General features: G+C 43.7%; 1 protein-coding gene across 7 annotated transcripts in view; it reads right to left on the bottom strand.

Annotated features, from left to right (window-relative positions):
• Positions 1–4,121: 4,121 nt before the first annotated feature.
• DAPK1 (death associated protein kinase 1) overlaps positions 4,122–27,498 on the bottom strand; it is a 214,640-nt gene continuing 191,263 nt past the window's right edge. For 4 of the 7 annotated variants that reach the window (XM_054502604.2, XM_054502603.2, XM_063650247.1 and 1 more), the window contains exons 21-26: positions 26,014–26,202; positions 15,547–15,744; positions 13,967–14,105; positions 12,519–12,639; positions 9,536–9,724; positions 4,122–6,621 (exon numbers count right to left, since the gene is read on the bottom strand). In XM_054502604.2, coding sequence (XP_054358579.1) covers positions 5,389–6,621; positions 9,536–9,724; positions 12,519–12,639; positions 13,967–14,105; positions 15,547–15,744; positions 26,014–26,202 — 2,069 coding nt within the window. In that variant the 3' untranslated portion in view covers positions 4,122–5,388. Of the gene's footprint in view, positions 6,622–9,535; positions 11,288–12,518; positions 12,640–13,966; positions 14,106–15,546; positions 15,745–26,013; positions 26,203–27,498 lie in introns of those variants that run through there. The other 3 variants (XM_063650249.1, XM_063650248.1, XM_063650250.1) reach the window with 1 other exon arrangement.

Raw genomic sequence — 27,498 nt, 5'->3', positions numbered from 1 at the left:
CAGTATAATACACTTAATAGATTAGGATGAGGAGCCCTCAGTTGGGGTCAGATGGCCTGATGCTTAGTCTGAATTGTTAATAATTGAACTGTGTAATTTTGTCTAAATCTTTTCATCTCTGCTTCCAGCTGCCAGAGTGCAGTTGACTCAAACCATCTGGAAGTTCTCTTTAGTTGTAAAATTCTGTGATTTCAATGGAAAAGACGGTATCATTGACCCAGAGCTCACCTGAGCTCCTTCTCTCTACCCTGAGGAGAATCCTGGGGGCTGGAGTCACAGCATAGGGTGCTTGTGAGGCCGTCTTCACCCAGCACCAGCCCCAAGAGTGTTGCCACCAGGGATAGCCCAGCGTCCCCGAGGACCTCTGCTGTGGGCATTCCTGTGGCTTCTTCCTCCTCACACCCACACACTTCTTCCCTCCTTTCTGATAAAGAATCAAGGATTTGCCGTGGAAGCAAATAGGAATCAGCAAGCTTCTGAGGCCCAGTGCTTCCAGGAAGAGATCAGCAGCTGTCTGTCCTGAAGGCATTTCCAGGAGTTCCTTTCTGCTCAGCGGAGGTGGAAGGGCGCTCACTGCTCCTTAACTCTCCCTGTCAGAGGTGCCTCCCTGGTCCACCCTCTCTGGCCATGGCATTCATTTAGGGCGGACAAGTGGTTCCTGTCCTGAGTCAACATCTGGAAGCCACTAGGCCCTGGGCTGGGAGGATTTGGAGCCTGTCATCAGCATGTGACTTTCGGTTGTGATGCTAAAGTCTGACCTCACCCTCAGGTTGCCACCCAAAGCCCAGCTATGATCCGGATCGCTGAAGATTGCCCTTGAGAGCAAATTCCTCAGGCAGCTGTGGAGCTGGGCCCTGAGGACTCAGTGAGCCAGGGCTGGGCCCTCACCCTCACACTATTCCTCATAAACAGTTTAAGTTCTCAGGAATTCATAGTCCTGCAAAGACTGTGGTGCCGGGTCTCAAATACAAATTCAAACTAAAAACAAAACCTTCTGCCAATCAAAAGAGGAAAGAAGCCAAACAGAACTCTCACTTCTTCCCCCTCTGAGGACCACTTTAAAGTTTTTTTTTTTTGTTTTGAAATAACAAATATTAAATTCTTTAAAAAGCAATCAATCCCTTTTCCTGTCCCCGTTTCCTGGGGGGCTCCGCTTTGCTGAGCTGCTCTAAATACAATAGGTAGTCTTGTACATTACTCTGCCAGCTTTATTGTTACCTGGACATTTTTAGGTTTCAGCTTTATCTTTTTAGTTTTTTTTTTTTTTAAAGAAAACTGTGGTAATATATATATAAACACAAAATTTACTACTTTACCCAACTTGAACTGCACAGATCAGTGGCATTCAATACATTCACATTGTTGTGCCATCATCACCACCATGCCCTCCAGAAACTTTCTTCATCTTGCAAAACAAATCATCTTTTAATTAATTCATTCATTTATTTTGAGATGGAGTCTCGCTCTGTCGCCCAGGCTGGAGTGCAGTGGAGCAATCTCACTTCACTGCAACCTCTGCCTCCCGGGTTCAAGCAATTCTCCTGCCTCAGCCTCCTGAGTAGCTGGGATTACAGGCGCCCCTCACCACACCCGGCAATTTTTTTTGTATTTTTAGTAGAGACAAGGTTTCACCATGTTGGCCAGGCTGGTCGCGAACTCCTGACCTCAAGTGATCTGCCTATCTTGGCTTCCCAAAGTGCTGGGATTACAGGTGTGACCCGCCACGCCTGGCCTCCATCTTTTTATTCTTTTTTTTAGACGTAATTTTTGCACTTGTTGCCCAGGCTGGAGTGCAGTGGTGCGATCTCACCTCACTGCAACCTCTGCCTCTTAGGTTCAAGTGATTCTCCTGCCTCAGCCTCCCAAGTAGCTGGAATTTCAGGCACACACCACCATGCCTGGCTAATTTTTTTGTTTTTAGTACAGACAAGGTTTCACCATTTTGCCCAGGCTGGTCTTGAACTCCTGACCTCAGGTGATCCGCCCACCTCCGCCTCCCAAAGTGCTGGGATTACAGGCATGAACCACCACACCTGGCCCATCTTTTTACTCTTACTGAAAGCTTCCACTTCTAAGCTCAGATCCCCGCACTTCCCTCTTGGTTTTACAGCCCGGCTGTTATCTAGCCGTTGTTTATGCAAGAACAGTCAGGCTGGGCCCCTCACTTTGGAGTGACTTTTCTGTGGTCACTCTGTCAGGGCTCAGTAAGGCCAGTGTGGACTCTGAACAGCGACAGGGCCAAATGTAGTTTTATGATTTTTATGAATCCTGTAGTTGTCACCCTAACACCTTTTCTACAAAAAAGACCAGCAAAATTTCCACCGAGTTCTGATTCCTTTTAGAAGGTGTAGGGGTTGAGATTTTGGAATCCACTGCAACTCCCATAAATGTCTTCAAGCCCACACCGTACTGGCTTTGGGTCCCTGGGATACTTTTGTCCACACTGGAGACCTCAGGCACCCCAAGGTGGCCCAAGTTTGGACGTGGTACCCAGAGGCTGTTACACTATAGTAAAGAGGTGACAAGGAACATGGCACCTGAGTGCATTTCAGAGCAACTCTAAGAGACAGGGTTCCATGATTGGCTTTTCTTTCTGACTCCTAGAATTTGCACCTTTTGATTCTCACTATGGACACAGGAGGTAAGCTATGGTCTTGTTTCCTCCCTCCTGCAGGGGAGAGAGCCAGCTACACATAGTGGGCAGTGGCCAGTTTCAGCCTGACCAGAGCTCCTGGTACAGAAGACTCCAAACTGCCCCCTGAAGACTCCCCCAGGGCATTTCTCAAAATGGGGCAGTGAGTTGAGTGATCTTTAAGCTCTTAACCTTTGGGTTGCAATGATACCTGACTGTGGTCCCAACATTTCAGGAGCCCGGAGACCCCACAATCATATGAACAGGTGCCTGTCCTAGGACTTGCATAAAACAAAAGCACTGGCTGGGTATTGTGGCTCATGCCTGTAATCCTCTCACTTTAGGAGGCAGAGGTGGGAGGGTGGCTTGAGGCCAGAAGTTTGAGACCAGCCTGGGCAACATAGTGAGATCATCTCCTTAAAAAAAAAAAAAAAAAAAAAAAATTAGCCAGGCACGGTGGTGTGCACCTGTAGTCCTAGCTACTCAGGAGGTTGAGTCGGAAGGACTGCTGGAGCTCTGGACTTTGAAGCAACAGTGAGCTATGATCATGCCACCGCATCACAGCCTGGGTCACAGAAGCCAAGCCCTCTCTCTCTCTCTCAAAAAAGTATTAAGACTTTTGCAGTAACTCAAATGTGTCTCCCCAGCATCCTCCCTCACCTTTCTTCTACTAACAGAACCCTAGTCTTGGGGAGAACTGCTACTCCAACAGCTCATTGGGTGATGAGGCCAATCCTAGTAACTCTGTCTTTTCCAAATTTGCACAGGGACAGCTATGTGACCCAAGCTAATCCAATCAGAGTCCCACTCTGGGATTATAGATGCTGCAAGAGACAAACCCCTTCTCTCTGGTTTTTAGCTTACCTACTGCTATAGGAAGCAGTCTTTTGAAGTATGAGAGAGTGAGGCCAACACTCAGGAAGGAGTTGAGACAAGAAAAGGAGTTTCCACTCCTTAAGGTGACCACAATTTCCCTTTCAGTCTCATCCTTTGTAGACACAGCTATGTCTAGTTTTAATTTTATCCATCAGGACTTCTTTTCTCATTATGAAAGTTAATCATGTTTATTGTGGACAACTTGCTTGAAACATAAATGAACTGCAAATGTAAGAAAGGCATGAAGGTCTTTTTGCTGTAGGTTTTCTCTTCCTCCTAGTGCCATCCCCATCATTTTTGTGTAGAAGTCGCAAAGCTTCCTCTGTTCCCTGTTGCCAAAACTAAAAGAGTCAGTTTGGTTTTTTTGGTTCACCCAAGAGAAATCTAAGGGGCCTGTTTTATTTACAATGGGAAGAAATGTGAAAATTATCTGAACTCTTTTCACTTTCCCACACCATTCCTAATTTTAGTAATAATCAGCATCTAAATAACCTGAGAGTTGAGGTGTAATGATTTTCTAGGTTTTGGACTGGGTTGTCCTGCTATGTGGGGTGACAACAGTAAAGCCACAACAAATAAAAAGAAATCCTTTTGAATTAAAGATCAAAAAAACTAATGCAACGAGCAACAGTTTATTTATAAAAAAAGAAAAAAACAAACAACTTTTTAACGACATTTTATAGATTAAGTAAAAATACCAGTATTAATATATATGTATATACATAGTGCATATATATATATACATATGATATAACATTAACATTACATGCTTCTCAGGACAGAAGAATTAGGACATGTTCCCTCATATCAATTTAAAACTCGATCACAATTTAAAATCATGGAAGAAAACTTGCTTCCTTTATTTTCTGCTTTTAGACTTCAAGTACAGGAAGTTATCAAACCAGGATCTAAATGTGGAAACCATCTGCTATGCACCAATTACAAGGGACTGCCACAAATGATGAGTCAGGGGTCTTCCGAATTCTTACACAGGTCTCTGTAACCCTACAACTGTGTCAACCTTCTACCTGAGATGAGAGGGAATGATGAAGCGTGACAGTTTGTAGGTTTCATGTGGACGTTCACATTGACATTAACAAAAGCAAACTGAAAAATGTCTTCCTAGAGCAACAACACTGATCATAAAATCACCCTGGAGGAGGATTCCCTTCTCCCCTTTCCTTGTCAAACAAAACAGAGAAACTGTCAGAAAACAATACAAAACAAAACTCAGGGTGAAGCACCTCTGGCGATGATCAGCATACAGCAAGGGACAGAGAGGTAGCGTTTCCTTGGTGACAGCTCCTGGCTGACTCTGATGATTTCAAACACACCCTCTTCTGCAAAAGGCACTCACATATTGTCTGTTTATAAATCATACAGTGGGATTCCATACATGAGAGTTTCTCCTACAAATATAAAAGAGAAAAGCTGAGGAAATGGTATAACAAAGAAAAGCGTATAAGAAATACACATTTTGGATAAATATGCACTTTTCTTTTTTAAAGGATAATCAATATAGTAGTTAAAAAAATGTCATTGAAAAGTTAGGAATTCCAGCAAAATTATCAGTAAGAAGCAAGGTACTGGAGGATGAGAGATGGAGTCCAAAACACTGAGAGGAGGTACACTAGCTTTTCAAGTGGCCAAAGTAAAAGATTTGTTCTGCTCTTAAACTGCAATGACCATCCACAGACAACGGAATGAGAGGGGGAGGGAGGTAGTGGCAGAGAAACAGGTCAAGCCAGAGGGAGGAGTGGCATCCCCCTGGCTGTGGGTGCAGGAAGAAACACCCTCAGCATCTCCAAAGGGAAGGATGGGCTACATCACCCCCTTGCTTCTGCAGTCCAAACAGACCCTGCCCAAGCCAGAGGCTGCCCTCACCGGGACACAACAGAGCTAATGGAGTTGTAAGAGGTGCCACTGTTGCAGCTCGAGGCATAGGCCTCCTGGCTATTGCCATCCAGGTTGATTTTGAACACAGAGGATGCCTTCAGCAAAAAGTCTGCGGCATCCCGGCGACCCAGCTCCCTCAGTTTGGACATGAGGGTGCCCACTGTGCTCTCAGGGTAGGTGGTCCATTCCTGCAGCAGGGCGTGGAGGGGGCTGGGGAGGAAATCCTTGGGAGCCCCGTTATTGGTGTTGTACTTTGCCACGAGGTCAGGGAGGCCTAAGTTCATGGCGAGAAGGCACCAGTCCTTCCCCAGGGGGTCGGGTGGGTCCAGCAGGCGACTCAGTTTCCTCCGAGTGAGGAGGTTCAAGTCTGATGCGTGGATGTCCATGCCGAGGCTGGCCTGTGAGTAGACGTCGTGACACCCGAAGCACATGATGCTGCTGAAGCTTTCCTTGTACCCCCCCATGGTGTTGGTCAGTGAGGTTTCCTTCAGGGTCTGTGCCCGGAAGAAGTCCCGTGGCTGGTAGATCATGACGGGCTCGTGGTGCTCCCGCAGCTGCTGGGGGCTCAGGTAATGCTTCACGGTCAGGAGCCCTGGCAGCGTGGTGGCCATGACGTTCTCAATGGTGCTGCACACCGAGTCCAGCAGCAGGCAGCACTTGATCTTCTCCGTCTCCAGGCCGCGGACCTGGACCTCAATGCCCTGGCCATGGTTGACCAGCAGCACCAGCAGCTCAGCCCCACGGTTGGCCAGCTTGCAGCCATTCACCCACAGGCGGATGTCCGCGTCACCCTCTGGGCTTTGCTGGTGGATCCACCGGCACAGGTTCACCTGGACCTTGTGAAAGATGCCACACGGGAAGGGGGTGAGGTGTTCCACGGGCACGATGCGCACGCCGCCATACACCATCACCTCATCCTCGTCATCGGCCCAGGAGCGGTGCAGGTTGTCTGTCTTGATCAGGGCTGGGACGTCCACCATGGTTCCGCTGCTCAGGTCCCGGGCGCAGATGTCCATGGCATCGAGGATCTGCAGCAGCTCCTCCACGTCGCTGTCAGGCACCAGGCGCTGGATGTCCTCCACGGTGTAGCGGCCCCGGTAGTGGTGCAGCGCCCGTGGGGTCTCCACGGACAGCAACTTCCCCAGGACGTTTGTGCAGAGCCAGCGGGGGTCCAGGAGCAGCACATCCTGAACTGTTTCACTTTGCATGATGTTGATCTGTGGGGGGACAACAGAAAGTCATACTTAGGGGCAGAGCCCTGGCCAGGTGCAGCAGCCACTTAGAGCACTAAAGGGCCTGATCCCGGCAATAGAGGCTGAGCAGATGCTCTAAGGAGTGACCTGAGGCCATTCCACATGGATGTGTCTCAAAAACCAAACACCGAGTGGAGAAAAGCAGCTTGAAAATGTCAGAATAGAGATTCTGAAAAACAACTCCCCTGAAGTCTTCAAAAAGGCCAGCGAAATGAAAGAAGAAAAAAAAAAAAAAGGGAGATGGCAACCAAATGTCATGAGTGATTTTAGACTGGATTCTGAATCCCAAAATAAGTACATAAATAAAAATAGCTTTAAAAGAAATTATTGGGACCAGTGGCAAACCCTTGTATGAGGATGATATATTCAATCATAGTACTATATTAATGTTATGTTTCTGGAATCATCAATTATATTGGGTTATATGGGAAAATATCCTTCTCCTTAGGAGATATAAGCTAAATTATTTAGGGAAGAAATGTCATCGTGTCTGCAAAATAAATAAGTAAATAAATAGAAAGGAAAGGAATTGAGCAAATGTAGCAAAATGTCAACAACTGATCAGCTTAAATGTAGTAAGCTGGGCACCGTGACTCATGCCTGTAATCCCAGCACTTTGGGAGGCCGAGGTGGGTGAATCACTTGAGGTCAGGAGTTTGAGAACAGCCTGGCCAACATGGTAAAACCCTGTCTCTTCTAAAAATACAAAATTTAGCCGGGCGTCATGGCTCGTGTCTGTAGGCTGAGGCAGGAGAATCACTTGAACCCAGGAGGCGGAGGCTGCAGTGAGCCGAGATTGTGCCACTGCACTCCAGCCTCGGCAACAGAGTGAGACTCTATCTCAAAAAAAAAAAAAAAAAAAATTAATTAATTAAAAAAATAAATAAATGTAGCGTATATGAGAGTTCATGGTACTATCCTTGCAACTTCTCTAAAGGCTTGGACATTTTCAAAAAAGAGTCAGAACATTCTATTATTATACCATTATGTGAATGTTTAACACACACATAGAAAAGGCCTGGAAGGATATGCTGCCATGATAATAGTTGGCCTCAGAGAAGGGGAGAGAGGAATGAGACCAGAGATGATGGCCCAAGGGGACTTTAGCTTTTTGGTTGTGTTTATTTCTTAAAACAATAAAAAGAAAGGAAAAAAAAAAAGTGATGAAAAACAGAAGGGACTTTCCCTTTATGGAAGAGTTCTGCTTCCTTTCTTGGAGAGTGGCCATCGCACTGGACTCCTTCACTTGGAGGCTCTGACTCCACCGGTGACCACACGGTAATTTCCTGCCCATAGTCTGGCTTAAACCTGAAAGATGCCCCCTGTCTATCAGTCTACTCAGAATTGAACCTAGGCTGAAAATTCCTGGAGGGCAGAGCCAATATTGATCTAGTTCCTGATACAGCATTTGCTGGAATACCATTTACAGTTTGGTCCTAAACACTGCTCATCACCTCAGGCTCAGGAAAGACGAAACTGTCGCATAGTGGAGGAGAACAGGGAGCTAAGACAGTCAGCTAAACGTAGTGTGGGACCCTGGGCCAGAAAACAGAGTCAGAAGGGCCACTGGGGAGTTCTGAAGATCTGCAAATTAGATATGGAAGGCAGGTCTGGAGGAGGCCTGGGGCCAATCAAAGTCGGGCCACACAATGTAGTTCCTGCTGCTTAATTTCCTTCCTTCTTTACGTCTTCATTTACTTACTAAAGTCTCAAGGGCAAGCAGGGATGTAATGACAAATAAAGGAGACTATATGATATGATCTAGAAAGTTGCTGGTCTACTACTAGAAAGCAAGGGACTCCTGTGCCAAAGGAGTTTAGAAATTAGAATTGACACATTTTTTACATCCAGCAGTATCTTGTCATCTAAGATGTGGTCCTTCACCTGTGTTCTTCCTTGGATTCAATCACTTTAAAGTATTCCTGGATGAGTTGGCAGATTCTCTGGCCATTTAACTGGGAGTTTAAAGGCTGATGAAATTACTGCCCGGCGACTCCAGTTTTCAAGGTCACTGGCTTGTGGATTCAGGTTTAGTTTCAAGAAATTTGTATGACTCATACAAACTGGCCATAGGGCCAGATCTGGCACCTGAGATTGGGGAGGTAAGCATCTGGCTTTTAATAATCTCAGAGCTGCTTTTAGTTGCAATATTCAGAACCGTTCTTCTTGGCCCACACCAGTTCATGCAGGCTCCCGATTTCACATGGTGGAGAAACACAAAGGCACTGCCCCCATTCCGGGGACAGGCATATGATGCCATTAGAACAGGGTTTCCAAACCGCGCCTCGGTGCTGAATGTCACAGAACCAGAGCAAAGCCTCCCATTCTCAATCATTTCTGCTGGGCATTGCTTGCTAGAGTTTGTTAATGTGCATCTCTAATTATGATTACTCTGTGTATCTGTGCACTAGAGTTCTCTGTCTTTGTATCTCCAGACATTGTCTCCAAAAGGACACCTCACTGCCTTTTCTCAACTGTTTTCGCACCCAGGAGATCTGTGTGGAGCTGACAACTCCACGCTGATAGAAAGAAGCCATCCTGAAGGCTGCCAGGAGTAGCAGATTAAGTTCCTGGTGCCCAGGGGGAGTGAGGAGAGACCCAGTCACTCAGGGCAGCGGGCACTGCACTCCCAAACTAACAGACTCTGGAAACAAAAGCAAAACACAAGACAAAATGACAGCTCCTAAGGTGAGCCGAGAACTGCAGTTCAGAGCGTCACTTGAGGCTGTGTTTGTCACACGTGTGGAAATGTCGTAGGTAGCTGGACCATTTCCACACTGCTTCCCCAGGCTCACACCACTTCCAAGAGCTGGAATTTGGGACAGGCTGAGTCCCTGGCACCTCTCACGGCCCTCTGCCTGGGCTCCCAGGGGCTCACCTCGCCTGTGCTGTGGAGCTGCTGAGCAATGCGCCTGAGGTCTTCCTCGCTGGCCAGAGGGTTCAGCTGATCCTGCACGTCGTACACAAACTGCTGCAGCGACATCAGCTGGTTGGGTCCATTGAGCTTCCTCCAGGAAGGCAGCGTGGAGATGATTTTCTCACACAGGTGAGTCATGGGAGGGCAGACCTAGAGGGGGCAGGGCCGGACAGGTTAACTCACCTGCAGCTGTGGGTGCTCTGAGCCGAGCCACAGTGGAAAGGATACATTTCATTCAGGCGCCTTGCAGGTGATTTGATGAATGAGTGAGTGGGTTTTTTTGTTGTTGTTGATTTTTTTTTTCTTTCTTTAGACTGGGTCTTGCTATTGCCCAGGCTGGTCTCAAACCCTTGGGCTCAAGTAATCCTCTTGTCTCAGTCTCCTGAGTAGCTCCGACTACAAGTACACACCACTGTGTCCGGCTAGTTAGTGTTTTTTGGGTTGAGTACTGGGGCAGTTGTCTTTTAGACTTGCTTTTAAGCCTAATCTATTGCTCAAATATAAAGTTTTATAAAGGCTCTTTAGTTTATGTTAAATAGATTTTTGAGTCTTCCAGGAATGTTTTTGGAATTGTGGACTCAGTCACTCAATCAACTAATGTTCACCAACTCCTAATGTTTTACTCCCTCACTTTTTCCTCCCTCCCTCCTTTCTTCCCTCGCTCTCTCTCTCGTGACTGTTTCACTCAGGCAATGATCACTTTATGAACAGAGGAAAAGAGAATGAGTATCATCATCAATATTAGAGTGAGTGTTTACCAGTAAATTAGGCATTCATGGGGACTGTTGTTGAAATATTGTTTCCAATTAGACCCATTCTTGGTATGTAGGCTGAAGTGGATTTTTAACCTTTTAACTTGGTTAATTAAATCAGCATATGTTACAGACTCATGCAATCCACATACCTCTGAATTAGGAACCACACAAGCCACAGGCTGCAGTGTGCCATTAATTCCACACTCCCCTCTCAAATTCTTTTATGTCAGCTAAATCCACTCTGCATTCAAAAACAAAATTCTCAGGGGGGAGTGCAGTTGACGCGGTGGGCTCCACCTGCCTGAGCTCAGGAGTTTAGGGGTTGGGTGGGGGGTGTCTGAGAAGCAGCAGATAATGCCAGAGCCCAGCTCAAAAATCTCCAGGGACACTCCCTCCTGCCTCAGAAATGCAGCCCCAATCCAGACCTGGTGCGGAAGCGCAGGGGCCCTCACAGACCACTGTTAGTTCCCAGATCACTGCCCCTGGTTTCTGTGACAGATTCCTCCCAGGCCTCACCGAACTACCCCCTATCTTCTGATGATGTCACAATGGGACCCCAACGAGGATATCTGGTGTGAAGGGCAGGGTTTTCTGGAGACAGGAAAGGGTTTCCCGAGAATTCTGGAAGCATGTCTGGAACCAGAATCTGGTGTGGGAAGCACAGCATTTTCCTATTAGCAAAGCAGTAAAAAAAAAAAACAAAAACAAAAACAAAAACACCCAGAGGCAGCTTCAAAGGTAAGAGAGGGAGACAGGCATCTGCCCGCATTTGTCCTCAGGCCTCAGTAGCAGGAAGACTCCAGAGTGAATGCCACCACTTCTCCACTGGGACGCTCGCCCTTTTCTTACCAATTCCGGAGAGCTTTTTGAACATTACGGTGTGACCATTTATCTGTCCAAAGCATTGAGAATGCTTTTTCCCAGCCTATTTCACCTTTCAACTTTGTTTACTTGTTTGCTAGAAAAAAATTTAAAAAATTTTTAGATTTTCAAACAGGTATATTTCTTTTAAAATTTCTAGGGTTTTAGATCTTGGTTTAACAGGCTTCCTCAGTCCCTAGTTATTTTGAAAATATACTCTCCACAATTTCTATTCAAGATATTTATTGTTTCATGTTTTTACTTAAAAGTTTTAATCCATTTATTTTTGGACTTTGTAGGGTGTAGGAATCCAACTTTATTTCCTTCCAGACAAATAGCCAGTTGTGCCAGGTTCATTTATGAAATAATCTTTACCCCATTAAATTCAAATGACTATTTTCCATTATATTTCTAAAGATACTATGATTTACTTCTATACTCTCTAAGCTTTTCCTCCTATTTAACTGTATTGATTATCAGAGGCTTTATAATATGTTTAATTAATTTTTCCATGGAAATTTTAAGATAAAAATCCCAATCCCCTCAACCCATTCAGATGCTAACTGAAATTGTATTACATTTATATAACTAGGGAAAAATAAAATATTTAGTCATATCTTGCAACCCAAGAATACAGTCTCATTCCCTTTGTTCATTTATTCTTTTCTGTCTTTCAAAAAAGTTTGTGACTGTTTTTCTACTTTTCTGAATTTTCTAAATATTCCACAATAAGTCACTTTTGAATTTTTTTTTTCCCCCCCAAATTGGCCAGGCATGGTGGCTCACACCTGTAATCTCAGCACTTTGGGAGGCTGAGGTGGGAGGAACACCTGAGCCTAGGAGTTCGAGACCAGCCTGGGCAACATAGTGAGACCCCGTCTCTACCAAAAATCAAAAAAACTAGCCAGACATGGTGGTGCGTGCCTATAGTCCTAGCTACTTGGGAGGCTGAGGTGGACAGATTGCTTGAGCCCTGGAGTTCAAGGTTACAGTGAGCTATGATCACACCACTGTACTCCAGCCTGGATGACAGTGTGAGATCCTGTCTCTGAAAAAATAAAATAAATAAATAAAATATTTTTAAAGAAACCAATAAATCGGTAAGAATTTCATAAAATTGAAGTGGTCCACCTTGCCCATAATAACCCTTCAGCTCCCATCATCTCCTTGTTTCTCTATTCTTCCTTTCTTTTCCCAGGGCACTACGATAAAAACATGTCCAGGCAGACACCTCTTACTGGGTCCAACTATGAAGCAGTTCCCTGAAACCAGAGACAAACCAGGAAGGAAGTACAAAGGGGTCCAGGCCCTTTCCAGGGTGTACTTACCGAAACAATCTGGCTTCGTATTTCTTGCAGATGATTTCGAAGTACCTTCATGTCCTTTGACCCAGAAGCCCCAGCATCCAGAACAAACAGCTTATTTGAAATGTGAAGATCATTTCCAAACCTAAGGGAAGAGCAGTAGCCTCCTCAGCAGTGAGTCAATCTCCCCAGGCCTTTCAATGGAGGGGCCAGGCTCCTACTGGCTCAAGAGGCTGGTAGGAGGGAAGGAAAGTTCTGGTGTCCTTGCAAAGGCCCCTCCCCATCCCTGCTGTTGGTGGGCTCTGCCTCATCACAGTGGGTGCAGAGACTTGGGGAAATTGGCATATGGTCTGAGTCAGAGGAGCGGGACCTTCAGGTTTGCACGAAGCAGCAGGAGCACAGCATGGAAAGATGTCAGCTTCTCCCGAGGCAGGAAATGTGAGGCCTAATGCTCGTACCTTACAAGTGAGGACAAGAGATACTGTGGAAAGTGGAGGGACTAAGAATAGAGGTGTGAATGCAAAAGCTACATCACTGACCTAAAAATATTAATAGAAGCCCCATTTTTATATCTGACAACAGATATAGTGTCTCAAGACAATAGATAAGTGTCTTAAGTTGATAAAGCAAGATCAGAGATACTAGCATATTATAGAAAGCTGCAGGTTCAAATATTTTTGATAGACTCTGAGTAAAAACATATATTTTACATCATAATCCTGTACATACCCATACTCATCAGTGAAACAAACGTTTTACAAAATAATACTTGACATCTGATCTATCCTATCCTGTCCTGTCCTGTCCTTTCCTGTCCTATCCTATCCCATTCCATTCCATCCCATTTTTAAAAGAATTGGCCATGACTTCCCAAATGAATTTTAAGACTCACTAGTAGGTTGCAACTTATATTGTAAGATATACTGATTAGCGTTTCTGAACACTGAATACTGCGTACTGAAATCTAAACAGCTAAAAGGAGTCACCTCCGGGCAGTGTGGCTGGGAGGTAGAAAGAAGGGGGTTGCTTTCATCACGTGCTCTTCATTTGTATTTGATTTATTATGTGGATTCATTGTTTTAATAAAAATGAAAAATAAAGGTTGTGCATCCCTAATCCAGAAATCTGAAATGTTCCAAAATCCAAAAACCTTTTGGGCAAAGACAAGACATGCAAAGGAAATGGTTATTAGAGCATTTCAGATTTAGAATTTTTGAATTAGGATGTTCAACTGCTATGTATATGTAAATATATTAAAATCCAAACAAATATGGAATCAGAAACACTTCTAAAGCCGATCATTTCCAATAAGGGATACACGGCCTGTACAAGAAAAGAGCTGACCAAGAAAGAAAGACCTTTAAAACCTTTCTCTGGTTCATGAGACTTCCTTTGTACTTTTCACACCTCTGCTTCAGTTCTCAGGGAGAGGAGGCTACCCGTGAGCTGGAGACTAAATGGCTGCCCCTCACCTGTTCCTAATCTCTTTCAGCAACGATGTGTCTTTGTCATATCCAAACTCGCCTCCAGCCGGTCGAGGAACATTCATGATGTCAGCATGGGTGGCCACCAGGACAACTTGGAGTGGGTTCTTCAGCTTGCCACCGAAGGCTGGGGGCAGAGAGGGAACTGCTTCAGGGGGTGGGTCCTCCTACCTGGCTGCCTCTCCTGCCCAGGTGAGGGGGGTGTGTTGGCCTCATGCCCAGGCCGACTCTCCAGGTACAAGTGCAACCTGCCACAGAGATGAAGGCCCCATGCCCTCTGTGCACTGTGACCCTAGAAGGCCCCAGCATGGCCAACGACAGGATAAGCCCATCTTCTAGGCCACAAGGAAAGTTGCTCAAAGTGGACCAGAATGACTAAAGGCAGTTTCTCAAGTCTCCAAATAGCCCCTACTTACAAGGAGGGGGAAAACTTAACCTCTGACAAAGGGGATGCCACTTACAAAACCAAAGAGAGACGCCTGAGTGCAGCAACACCACAGAGATGGGTCAGAGATAAACGACCTGCAAGTCACACAAAGAGCCTCCCACTTCAGGGAGTGTTTAAAACAATGAAAAAAAAGGAGAAAGAAGGAGGCAAAACTGGCGGTACCCAGAGGGGCATTACAAGCCCAATTCCTTGTATTATTATATGCTTTTCCGGGAAGAAAAAAATTGACTGCTGAGTATTGCATTTCACCAGGGAAGGCTGCTTCTCTTGTTGTGGGCAAAGACCAAAAGAAGTTTATTTCATGTTATCCTCTCCTCTAGGAATAAAGTTAAGATAACACATTCAGTCAACATGCTCCCTTTCTTCATTTCTCTCTCTCTTTTTTTTTGAGACAGGGTCTCACTGTGTCACCCAGGCTAAGTGCAGTGGCACGATCTTGGCTCACTGCAGCCACAACCTCCCAGGTTCAAGCAATCCTCCTGCCTCAGCCCCTCAAGTAGCTGGGACTACAGGCACACACCACCACACCTGGCTAAGTTTTTGTATGTTTTGTAGAGATGAGGTTTTGCCATGTTGGCCAGGCTGGTCTTGAACTCCTGAGCTCAAGGCATCCACCCACCTTGGCTTCCCACAGTGCTAGGATTACAGGCGTGAACCAACGCACCCGGCCTCTTTCTTCGTTTCTTAGTGGAATTACAGGATGAAGAACAGCTCATTCTGCTAATTCTGTACCCTTTAGGTAAAGGTGCAGTAGCTATCCAAGCAGAGATTCCATTTTGCACCCAACATGCAATGACCATGGCTCTCAAGTGTAGAAAAAAAGTGAGAAATGCCTCTCAAACGATTGTTCAAAGTGGGCCTTTGAAGCAAGAATATGCAATCACGAAACAAAAACAGCCTGCAGAATACCACGAACACCTAAGCCTCAGGAAGCTTCTCAGAGTATAAGTCTCCCAGCAGGAAGGAGAAAGGAAGTTGGCTCAGCTGTTAGCCACAAACGGTGGGATCTGCTCATGGCCAGCAACAGCAGTGGCAGGAGCAGAGCAGGAGCCTGGAAGGAGGAGGCGATTCCTGGCCAACCACAGGTAGGACATCACTGGCCTGCAGGGACTTAGCTCACCTATGGGTTCTTCAACTGGGACAAGGGACTTCAGGAAACTGAGCCAGAAAATCACTTGGTTCAGCTGGATCTCATAGGGCTCTTCTAGACTAAAGACAACAACATGGATTGACGTGGGATCATTTGCAGCAAAATAGTCATAACAGCAGAAATACACAGGATTTCCAGAGAACTCCCACACGCTGAAATCGCCAACTCCTACAGAAAAAGAAAAATGATAACAATCGTGAAACACCACTCACCAAATTTCAATAATAAATTCTCTTAGCATTCCAAGGATTTGAAGTAGGCATAGTGATACTTATGGCATTCTTCTGTATGTGTACACATCTTGTTATGACTTGGGTATGGTTTGTTCCCCCACTAAAACTCATATTGAAATCACTCAGTGAGGTGATGTGGGAGGTGAGGCCTGGTGGGAGGTGTTTGGGTCCTAAGGGCAAATCCCTCCCAAATGGCTTGGTGCTGGTGGGAGGGAGTGAGTGAGTGAGTGAGTGTGTTCTTGCTCTTGTGAGAGTGGATTAGTTCTCATGGGAATGGATTAGGTCCTGAGAACGTAGATTGATGTAAAGCAGATTTTTGTCCCTTCCCGTGTGTCCACTTCCCCTTTGACCTTCTGTCACATTTAGACCCAGCTCAAAAGCTCTCACCAGAAGCAAAGCAGATGCTGGTGCCATGCCCCTTGAACTTCCCAGTCTGCAGAGCCATGAGCTAAATGAACCGCTTTTCTTATCAATTACCCTGTCTCAAGTATTCTGTTATAGCAACACAAAATGAACTAAGACACACATCTACTAACGTGCAGATCGACTTGTGTCACGCTTACATATCTATAGCATGTAAATCCTTGTCTGTTTTTCTACTTATGTCTGCACCTGCTTAACTCTTTCCCTAAGTACCTTCATTATTATGTGTATATATATATATATATATATCCATATCATGACTGCTTCTAATACCCTGGAGTGCTACACACACACAACATGCATACACATATATGTGCATACCTGGGTGCTTACATGGAAATGTGTGTGTGTGTGTGTCTGTATACATATATATTTTGTATTACTCCCCCTCAAATATTGGTATATTAAAAAAAGAGAGAGAACCACCTGGGGAAAAAACAAAGATCCATCAGGTCGTATTATGCAGAAGTGTGAACACCACATCCATAATAATAATGACACGGTTGTAGGCTCACATATCCTTAATACAGACACTCCACCTTTACTTGCAGAATCTACTCCTGACAAGGAAGGAGCCAGGCACAAACTGCTCACTTTAGGTTTGTGATTCCCAAACTCACAAAGTCCCACAGAGGATTAATTGAGAGAAGGTGGGTGAAAAGATTTTGTGTCCTGAATAAGTATACATGAATTTTGGAACATGCCAGGGTATAGGATATTGAATGTAACAGTGACTATGAAAAGTCATCTGAATTTGGCTCAACAGGGACTGACTTGGCAAGGTGACTGAGGGCCCTGTCCAGGCTGCTCAGAAGAAGCAAGAAGCATGCACGGGTGTGAGATGCAGAGCTCAGCAGTTCTGCCTGCGCAGGAGGTGCTTGGACCTGGGAGGAGGTGGGGTCCTTCAGGCAGGAGAGTGTCAAGCAGGGGTCAAAGGTTGTATGTGGGGGCAATTGCTTTCCCGTACTGGAGCTGTGCAGGCTGCCCGTTTCCCCAGAAGTATCTGCAGGTTAGATTCCACCTGGAGCTCCCAGGATGCCCGGAACCTCCAGTGGACCTTAGATGCCCCCCCTCGCTACACTGCCACATCCTGCCAGGACTGTGGCCGCCCACCACTGGCCTCTAGGGTGGCCTGGCAGGGCCACTTCCATCACAGGATTTGAAGGCTCCCTTCACCTCGTTTACCCCTCAGTGCTTACTCTGTACCCGAAATCTTGCAGTCAAGATGCACTCTGAGATCTAAAGGGTTTTTCTCAGCCTTGTAGTAAAGCAGGAGGGACCACCCTCCAAAGCTGGCTGCTTAGGCCAAGCATGGAAAGTTCTGGTACCCAGAAATTGGCTCTTGGAGTGTGGGGTCCTGAGGTGGGTTGGGGCTGGGGCTGTGAGAGATCAGATGGGAGCAGGGCCTGGGGTCCCAAGACAAGTTTCTCTTCTCTCTGTGCTGCCACGGCCAGCTCTGCTCTGGGGAGCTCAGAGGAAGCCCAACTTTTAAGAGAGCAAAATGCACACAGACCATGAACTCTTGCAATTTTTGCCCCTGGTGCAGGGGGACCCTTCACCCATGTGGGCCCTGAGATTAGCTGAGGGAGCTGCCTGGAGACTGCATGATGGCATTGCTCCAGAGAGGGAGCTCAGGCTGGCTCCCACGCACTCTCTGAGTCCTAAGCAGCTACAGTGCAGCACCATCTGTATGTTCCAAACACCCCTAGACTGCATCCTGCTCTGTAGCCCAACGGCCTTGGCATCTCCATATCCCTTGAGCCCCACTGACATCTCTGCCTGCAGCCACCACCTTGGCTGGCAGCTGCCACCAAGGTCTAGGCATAAGCCATTGACAGAGACCCCACTGTCCCTAGCAGAGTAGTGGCTGTGCATTTTCATCTGCCCCAAGGACAGAATCCCCTGTCTGCAGCCACTGCTGCTGTGTCCACTGAGTCTAAAGTACGTGCAAATCACATACTCCCCAGCTGGCCGCATATGGCTGCTGACACTGAAAGTAGGACCACTCTTCCCAGTAGCAGAGCCACAGTGCAGCCACTGCCTCCCTGACTCAAGCATTTTGCCAGAGGCTGGGGATCACATGCACCACCAGGGGACCTGATGACAGGCCTGCTGAGCTGGACTCCACAATCCCCTAACAGCCTGAGTATGCTGTCTGGGGGCCTGGGGATCACCTAGCCCAGTCCACCACCACTGGCACCTGAGCACTCCTCTTAGTGGCCTGACATGCCCAGCCAACCTACCACTATCATCACAGCTGGCACCCACCTGTATATGCCACCTGCGGGGCTAGGTACTGGCCTGCCTAGCCCATTGCAGCCACTGCCAACATCAGCACAGATTGCTTGGGAGCCAGAGGGCTGTCTCGTTACGACTACTGCTGCCCAGGGAACTGAGAACCTGACTACCCACCTGGCCCACTGCTACTACTACCAGCACTTGAGCAAGCTGCCTGGAGGCCCAAGAATCAACCTACCTGGACCCACTAGTATCAGTACCAGCATATACCACCTTGGGGCCCAAGGACAGGCATGCTCAGCCCACCACTGCCACCACTAGGTTCTGAGGACTGGCCCACGTGGTATCCCCATCTCCAGAAAAACTTTACCACAGCCGCCACTAACAACCATACCCTAAGCCACTGAGAAAATTACAGACACCACTGGAGCTGTTTACAGCTGAAAAAAAATCATATGGCCACTATGCTACTGCATGCACCCAGAATCAAAGCCAAAGTGCCCTACTCAACCAACACCATAGACACATCTTCAGGAAAATGCCCTCCCCTATGAAAGCAAGTGCAAAAAGTTCAAAGAAGTGACTATTATACCAGATGCACAGATATCAATGTAAGGACACAAGAAACATGAAAAAGCAAGGAAATATTGCACCTCCGAAAGAGCACAATAACTCTCCAGCAACAGATTCTAATGAAAAATAAGCCTATGCAATCTAAAAAAAGTACTCAAAATCATGACATTAAACAAGTTCAGTGAGGTACAAGAGAATCCAGAAAAACAATACAAAGGAATCAGAAAAACAACTCAGAATATTAATGAGAAGTTTACCACAGAATCAAAATAGAAATTCTAGAATCGAAGAACTTCTTGAATAAAATAGAAAATTTATTCAAAACCTGCAACAACAGACTAGATCAAGCAAAAGAAAGAATTTCAGAAATTGAAGACGGGTCTTTCGTAATAACCCAATCAGACAACATTAAAAAAATAAAAAAAAAAAATAAACAAAGCTCTTGTGACATATGCGACACCATAAAGCAATCAAATATTCAAGTTTTTGGTGTCCCAAAGGTAAAGAGAAATTGAAGGAGGTAAAAAATCTATTTATTAAAATAATTGTTAAAAACTTTCCAGGTTTGGCAAGAGATTTGGAAATCCAGATGCAGGAAGCTGGAGAGATCTCCAAATAGATACAATCAAAAAAAGGTCCTCTCCATGGCACATTATAGTCCAATTGTCAAAAGTCAAAGACAAAGGGAAGTCTGAAAACAGAAAAAAAAAAAAAAAAAAAAAAAAGTCTAGTCACTTACAAGGGAATGCCCATCAGACTCACAGCAGATTTCTCAGCAGAAATTCTACTGGCCAGGAGAGAATGAAATGCTATATTCAAAGAACTGAAAGAAGAAAATTGTCAGCCAAGGATACTATACCCAGCAAAGTTATTCTTCATAAGTGAAGGAGAAATAAAGTCTTCCCCAAAAACAAGAAAAGCTGGGGGAAGTGATCATCACTAGATCAAATCTATAAACAATGCCTAAAGGAGTTCTACACCTGGAAGTGAAAGGACAATTCTTCCATCATGAAAACACACAAAAGCATAAATCCACTGGTAGAGCAAACATATTAAGGAAGAGAAAGGACTCAAATATTACAACTACAGAAAGCCACCAAACCACAATGATAATGAAGGAGAAAGAAAGGAATAAAGAATATACAAAACAACAAAAAATCAATTAATAAAATGACAGGAATAAACCCTCACATATTAATAACCTTGAATGTATATAGATTAACTTTTCCACCTAAAAGATACAGACTGGCTGTTTGACTAATAAAACATGGCCCAACTATATGCTGCTGACAAGAAATCCATTTTATCTATAAAGATCCATATAGGTTGAAAGTAAAGGGATACAAAAAGATATTCCATGAAAATGGAAACCAAAAGTGAGCAAAAGTTGCTGCACTTATATCAGATAAAACAGACTTTAAGTCAAAAACAATAATTAAAAAAAGGTCATTATATAATGCAAAAGGGATCAATTCAGCAAGATATAACAATTCTAAACATATATGTATCCATCACCAGAGCACGCAGATATTTACAGTAAATATTATTAGATCTATAGGAAGAGATAGACTTCAATACAACAATATTTGGGGAATTCAACACCCCACTTTCAGCATTAGGCAGATTATACAGACAGAAAATTAACAAAGAAACACTGAATTTAAACTGCATGTTAGACCAAGTGGACCTAACAGACATTTACAGAACATTTTATCCAACAGCTACAGAATACACATTTTCTCATCAGCACACAGAACATTCTCCAGGATAGAACATTATCAGGACACACGAAAAGTCTCAACAAATGTAAAAAAAATTGAAATCATATCAAGTATCTCCTCAAACCACAGTGCAGTAAAACTAGAAATTGATAACAAGAGGAACTTTGGAAATTGTACAAATACATGGAAAGTAAACAACATGCTCCTGAATGACCACAGGGTCAAGAAAGAAATTAGGGGAGAAATTTAAAAAAATTCTTGAAACAAATGAAAATCAAAGCACAAGACCAAAACCTACAGCCAAAGCAATGCTAAGAAGGAAGGAAGTTTATAACAATAAACACTAGGTCAAAAAATCAGAAATGTTTCAAATAAACAATTGAATGATGCACCTCAAAGAACTATAGAAGCAAAAACAAGCCAAACCACAATTTAGTAGGAGAAAAGAAATAATAGAGGTCAGAGAAGAACTAAACAAAACAGAGACTAAAAAAATACAAAGAACTGATGAAATGAAATTTTTTTTTTTATAATATAAACAAAATTGCTAAACCATTTGCTAGACTGACCTAGAAAAAAAGAGAGAAGACCCAAAAGAACAAAATGAGAAATGAAAAGTAAGGTATTACAACTGATGCCACAAAAATACCAAAGATCATCAGAGGTTATTATGAACAACTATATGCTAACTGGAAAATCTAGAGGAAATGGATAAATACCTAGACAGATAATTTACAAAGATTGAATCAGAAAGAAATAGAAAACTAGAGCAGACCAACAATGAGTAATGAGATTGAATTGGTATTAAAAAGCCTCCCCAAAAAGAGAAGCCCAGGTTTGGATGTCAGAAGAACTAATGATTCTCCTCAATCTAGTCCAGAAAACTGAAGGGGCGGGAATTCTCCTTAATTTATTCTATGAAACCAGCATTGCCATGATAACAAAACCAGAAAAGAACGTAAAAACAACAACAACAACAACAACAACAAAACAACATCATTACGGGCCAAGATCCCTGATAAACACAGATGCAAAAATCCTCAACAATATACTAGTAAACCAAATCCAACAGCACACAAAAAAGATGATACACCACAATCAGGGATGCAAGGATGAGTCAACATACTACACCACATCAACAGAAAGAACAAAAGCTATATCATAATCTCAAAAGATGCCGAAAAAGCATTTGACAAAATTCAACATCCCTTCATGATAAAAGCTGTCAACAAACTAGGTATAGAAGGAACATATCTCAACATAATAAAGGCCATACATGACGAACCCATACCTCAACATAAAGGCCATACATGATGAACCCATAGCTGACATCATACTGAATAGAAAAAAGCTGAATGCTTTTCCTTTAAGAACTGAAATAAGACAAGGATGCCCCCTACATCACTCCTATCCAACACAGTACTGGAATTCTTAGCCAGAACAATCAGGCAAAGGGAAAGAAATAAAAAGCATATAAACTAGAAAACAGAAACTCAAATTGTCCCTTTTCGCAAGTGATATGGTCTTATAACTACAGAAACCTAAAGACTCCACCAAAAAACTCTTAGATCTGAGAAATAAATTCATATTAAATGGGTAAAGTTGCAGGAAACAAAATCAACCTACAAGAATCAGTAGCCTTTCTATACATCAATAATGAACTAGCTGAGAAAGAAATCAAGAGGGCAATTCCATTTACAATAGCTGCAATAAAAATAAAATACCCAGGAATAAATTTAACCAAAGAGGTGAAAGACCCCTACAAGGGAAAGCACAAAACACAGATGAAAGACACTGAAGACGACACAAACAAATGCAAACACATGCTGTGGTCATATATTGGAAGAATCAACATTGTGAAAATGCTCATACTACTCAAGGCAATCTACAGATTCAATGCAATCCCTATCAAAATACCAATGTCATTTTTCACAGAAATAGAAAAGACAATCCGAAAATTTGTATGGAAACAAAATAGTGGCCAAATAGCCAAAGCAATCCTAAGCGTAAAGAATAAAGATAGAGGCATCTCACTACTTGACTTCAAAATACGCTGCAAGGCTATAGTAACCAAAACAGCATGGTATTGATATAAAAACAGACACATAGACCAATGGAACAGAATAGAAAACTCAGAAATAAATCCAGGTATTCATAGCCAAACAACTTTTGACAGAGGCACTAAGAATACATACTGGGGAAAAGAACACCCTTGTAAGTAAGCACTGCTGGGAAAACGGAATATCCATATGCAGAAGAATGAAACTGGACCCGTCTCTCCCCATATTCAAAAATCAACTCAAGATGGATTAAAGACTTAAATGTATACCCTAAATTATAAAACCAGTAGAAGAAGACAGGCTTCAGGACATTGGTCCTACAAAGATATTGTGGCTAAAACCTCAAAAGCACAGGTAATAAAAACAAAAATAGACAACTTAGAGTGTATTAAACTAAACAGTTTTTGCACAGCAAAGGAAACAATTAACAGAGTGAAGAGACAATTTGTAGAATGGGAGATAATATTTTGCAAACTATTTATGTGACAAGGGATTAATATCCAGAATATACAAGGAACTCAAACAGCTGAACAGTAAAATAACAAACAATCCCATCAAAAAGTGGGCAAAGGTCTACAGTAATCAAAACAGCATGGTACTGGTACAAAAACAGACACATAGACTAGTGGAACAGAATAGATAACCCAGAAATAAAGCTGCACACCTACAGCCACCCAATCTGCGACAAAGTTGACAAAAAGTAAGTAATGGAGAAAGGACTCCCTATTCAATCAATGGCGCTGGGATAGCTGGTAAGCCATATGCAGAAGAATGAAACTGGATTCCCACCTTTCACCATATAAAAAAATTAATTCAAGATGAATTAAAGCTGTAAATGTAAAACCTCAAACTATAAGAATCCTAGAAGAAAATCTAGGAAACACCATTTTGGATACTGACTTTGGGGAAGAATTTATGACTAAGCCCTCAAAAACAATTGCCAACAAAACCAAAAATTGACAGGTAGGACCTAATTAAAGAGCTTCTGAACAGTAAAAGAAATTGTCAACAGAGTAAACAGATAACCTACAGAATGGGAGGAAATATTCACAAACTATGCATCCAACAAAGGCAAAATCTAAGATCCAGAATCTATAAGGAACTTAAAGAGTTCAACAAGCAAAAACCAAATAACCCCATTAAAAAGTGGGCAAAGGACACGAACAGACACTTCTCAAAAGAAGACATAAAAGTAGCCAACAGACACATGAAAAAAAGCTTAACATCACTAATCATCAGAGAAATGCAAATCAAAACCTCAATGAGATACCATTTCACACCAATCAGAATGGCTATTACCAAAAAGACAAAAAAACAAGAGATGCTAGTGAGGGCGTGAAGAAAAGAGAACACCTATACACTGTGGGAATGTAAATAAGTTCAGCCACTGTGGAAAGAAGTTTGGAGACTTCTCAAAGAACTTAAAACTACTGTTTGACCCAGCAATCCCATTTCTGGGTATATATCCGAAAGGAAACAAATTGTTCCACCAAAAAGACACATGCACTAGTATGTTCATTGCAGCACTATTGACAACAGCAACGACATGGAGTCAACCTAGGTGCCCATCAATGGCCGACTGGATAAGGACAATGTGATACATATACATCATGAAATACTATGAAGCCATAAAAAAGAAGAAAATCATGTCCTTTGCAGCAACATGAATGGAGCTGGAGGCTATCATCCTAAGTGAATTAACACAGGAACAGAAAACCAAATATGGCATGTTCTCACTTATAAGGGGGTACTAAACATTCGGTACTCATGGATGTAAAGATGGCAACAATAGTAACTGGGGACTACTAGAGGGGGTGGGAGGGAGGGATCATTTGTACCCTAAACCTCAGCATCATGCAATACGACCAGGTATCAAATCTGCACAGGGACCCCTGAATCTAAAATACAAGTTGAAAAAGAAAGGAAAACAAAAATGAGCAAGAACCTGAATAGAAATTTCTCAAAAGAAGACATACAAATGGCCAACAGGTAAATAAGAAAAATGTTCAATATCACTAATCATCCAAGAAATGCAAATCAAAACCACAGTGAGACACCCTCTTACACCAATCAAAATGGCTATTATTAAAAAGACAAAAAAAAAAGCAGAAGCTGGCAATGATGCAGAGAAAAGAGAATTCTTATATACTGTTGGTAGAAATATAAATTAGTACAGTTATTATGGAAAATAGCATAGAGATTTCTCAAAAAGACTAAAAATTGAGCTAACATATGATCTAGTAATTCCACTACTGTGTATTTTTCCAAAGGAAAGGAAATCAGTATATCAAAGGGATACGTGCACGCCCATGTTTACTTCAGCACTATTCACAATAACAAAGATACGGAATTGACCTAAGTGTCCATCAAAGAACAAATGAATAAAGAAAACGTGGTATACACATAACAGAATACTATTTATACACAGACATAAAACAGAATGAAATCACGTCATTTGCAGCAACATGGACAGAACTGGAGGTCATTATGTTAAGTCAAATAACCCAGGCACAGAAAGATAAATACTGCATGTTCTCATTCACATGTGGGAGCTAAAAAAGTTGATTTTATGGAGGCAGAGAGTAGAATGATAGATACCAGAGACTGGGAAGGCTGTGTGTGTGTGGAGGAGGGGAACGAAGATAGGTTGGTTAATGGGTACAAACACGCAGTTAGATAGAAGGAATACATTCCAATGTTCAACAGCAGAATAGTTAACTATGGTTAACTATAGTTGACTATAGTTAACAATGCGTTGTATTTTTCAAAATAGCTAGAAGAGAGGACTTGAAATGTTCCCAACACATAGAAATGATAAAAACGCAAAGTGATGGACACCTCACATAATCTGACTTGATCATTACATACACATTCTATACATGCAATGAAATATCACATGTACCGCATAAATATGTACAAATATTATTAATTTACTCAACAGTCATTTATCAAGCACCTACTGTATGCCAAGTGCTTTACTAGGTGCTGACAATACCCCAGTGTTTAGTTTTACTGTTTAGGGATGATAGCCAGCAATGCTTCAGTCCTGGCTCACTCTGAATATCAGTCTGTGTTGGATTTCCTTCTGGAAGTGACAGATACAGCTCAGGACAAGCTCCCTTTAGGGATGACTTACAGCCCTGTCGAAGGGAAACCTGAGGTCCTTCCCTTGGGGCAGGCAGGGCATACCATTCAAATAAGCGTTCTGGATGTCGATGGCCTTGGTGGACTGGTCATCGGCTGAGCAGTGCGGGTGGTGGGTTGGGGCCACGAACACCTCCAGCATCCCTTTGGTAAGACCCGGCTCGAACATCATGCTGCGGCTCCTCACGCTCACGTTCTCGCAGCCTGGGTACAGGTTGTTGATGCTCACTGAGACTGCAGGACGGAAAGGATCACATGAGTACTCGCTGGGGGCAGCGTGTACCTGTCTCCCTCCCAGGCTGGCCCTGAGGTTTCCTTATCTGGAGTACGCCTCTGTCCCCACCCCAACTCTGGCTTCAGGCGGAGCATGTCTGCCCTCACACATGCAGGGCAGCAGTGTTCCCAGCAAGGCTGTGGGCTTTTCCGCTTGCTCTACCTCCCCACAACATTTTCTGCCCTGCCCTGTTGCCCGGGTGGCTGGTCCTAGGGATTGTGTCTCTAGGCTGGCTTGCCATGTGATTTCTGCTTAGGGTCAGCCAAGGGGAGGCTGTGGAGAGGGTGGGAGGACAGAGGTCGGGTTTCTTCCCTTCTCACTTCCTGCTACTTCTCTGATACTCGCAGTCTCTGTCTTCCTCCAGCTCCCGCTGAGCGACTTCTCTCTCTTGCACATGAGATTATTATTGCAGGTTAAATGGAAAATGATTTCAGACAGTAGCAGGCCATAGCATTAAATAATGCTGAATCACACACTGGGAAAGCTACTCCTTTTTGAAATTCCCTTGAAGGTCTTTCAGTTGTTTTTGCAGCAAGTCTCCACTTGAGGCCTTCCGATTGTAGCATTTCCTCAACACCTGCTCATCCTCCCTTTTAATAAAGAGGGTGTAGGCATCGGCGTATAACTGGATTTTATTCACACTGGTTGCTGTTCACTGCACTTATTTTTACTTATGGCAGTGACATTGGGTTCCCATTTATGATAGGGATATTAACTGTTTCATTTTCAAATCAATGTATTTTAGTACATTTTAAAAAGTGAGTCAGTTTAAAGGAAACATTATGTAAACAATGGTGAACTTGTGGGTGTTGTAGGGGAGCTGAATAACAGAGTCTGGGTCCCCTGCATTTGGGCATAGAGCCTGTGCTTCCTCACTGTCTCAGTTACTCACAGGCCTGCCCCTCTCCCCATCTCTCCCACCAGGCTTGTGCAGGCAGAAGCTGCCTTTCTGGTCTGGGCTGTGACCCAGGGCCCACAGAGGGTGCTCTGCAAGAACTTGGTGAATGAATTGCATTGGAGAAGGGATTCATTGATCTTAACTGCAGTACCATTGGTTTACCATTAATACAATAGACATTGCAAGGCACTAAAGAAGTGATAATTTCACCTGGGTATCTGACTTTAAAACAGGCGATCCAAACACCAAGGTAATCCCTTACTTAAAGACCAAAGAGTTAAGACTTTGGACATGGATAATGGGGGTATCCAACGGAGGGGATGAGGAGAAGAAAAGTGGATCTTAAGGGCAGGGTTAG

This window comes from Pongo pygmaeus, chromosome 13 (assembly GCF_028885625.2).
Source record: "Pongo pygmaeus isolate AG05252 chromosome 13, NHGRI_mPonPyg2-v2.0_pri, whole genome shotgun sequence".
NCBI lineage: Eukaryota > Metazoa > Chordata > Mammalia > Primates > Hominidae > Pongo > Pongo pygmaeus.
This window is presented reverse-complemented; position numbering and strand designations above follow the sequence as displayed.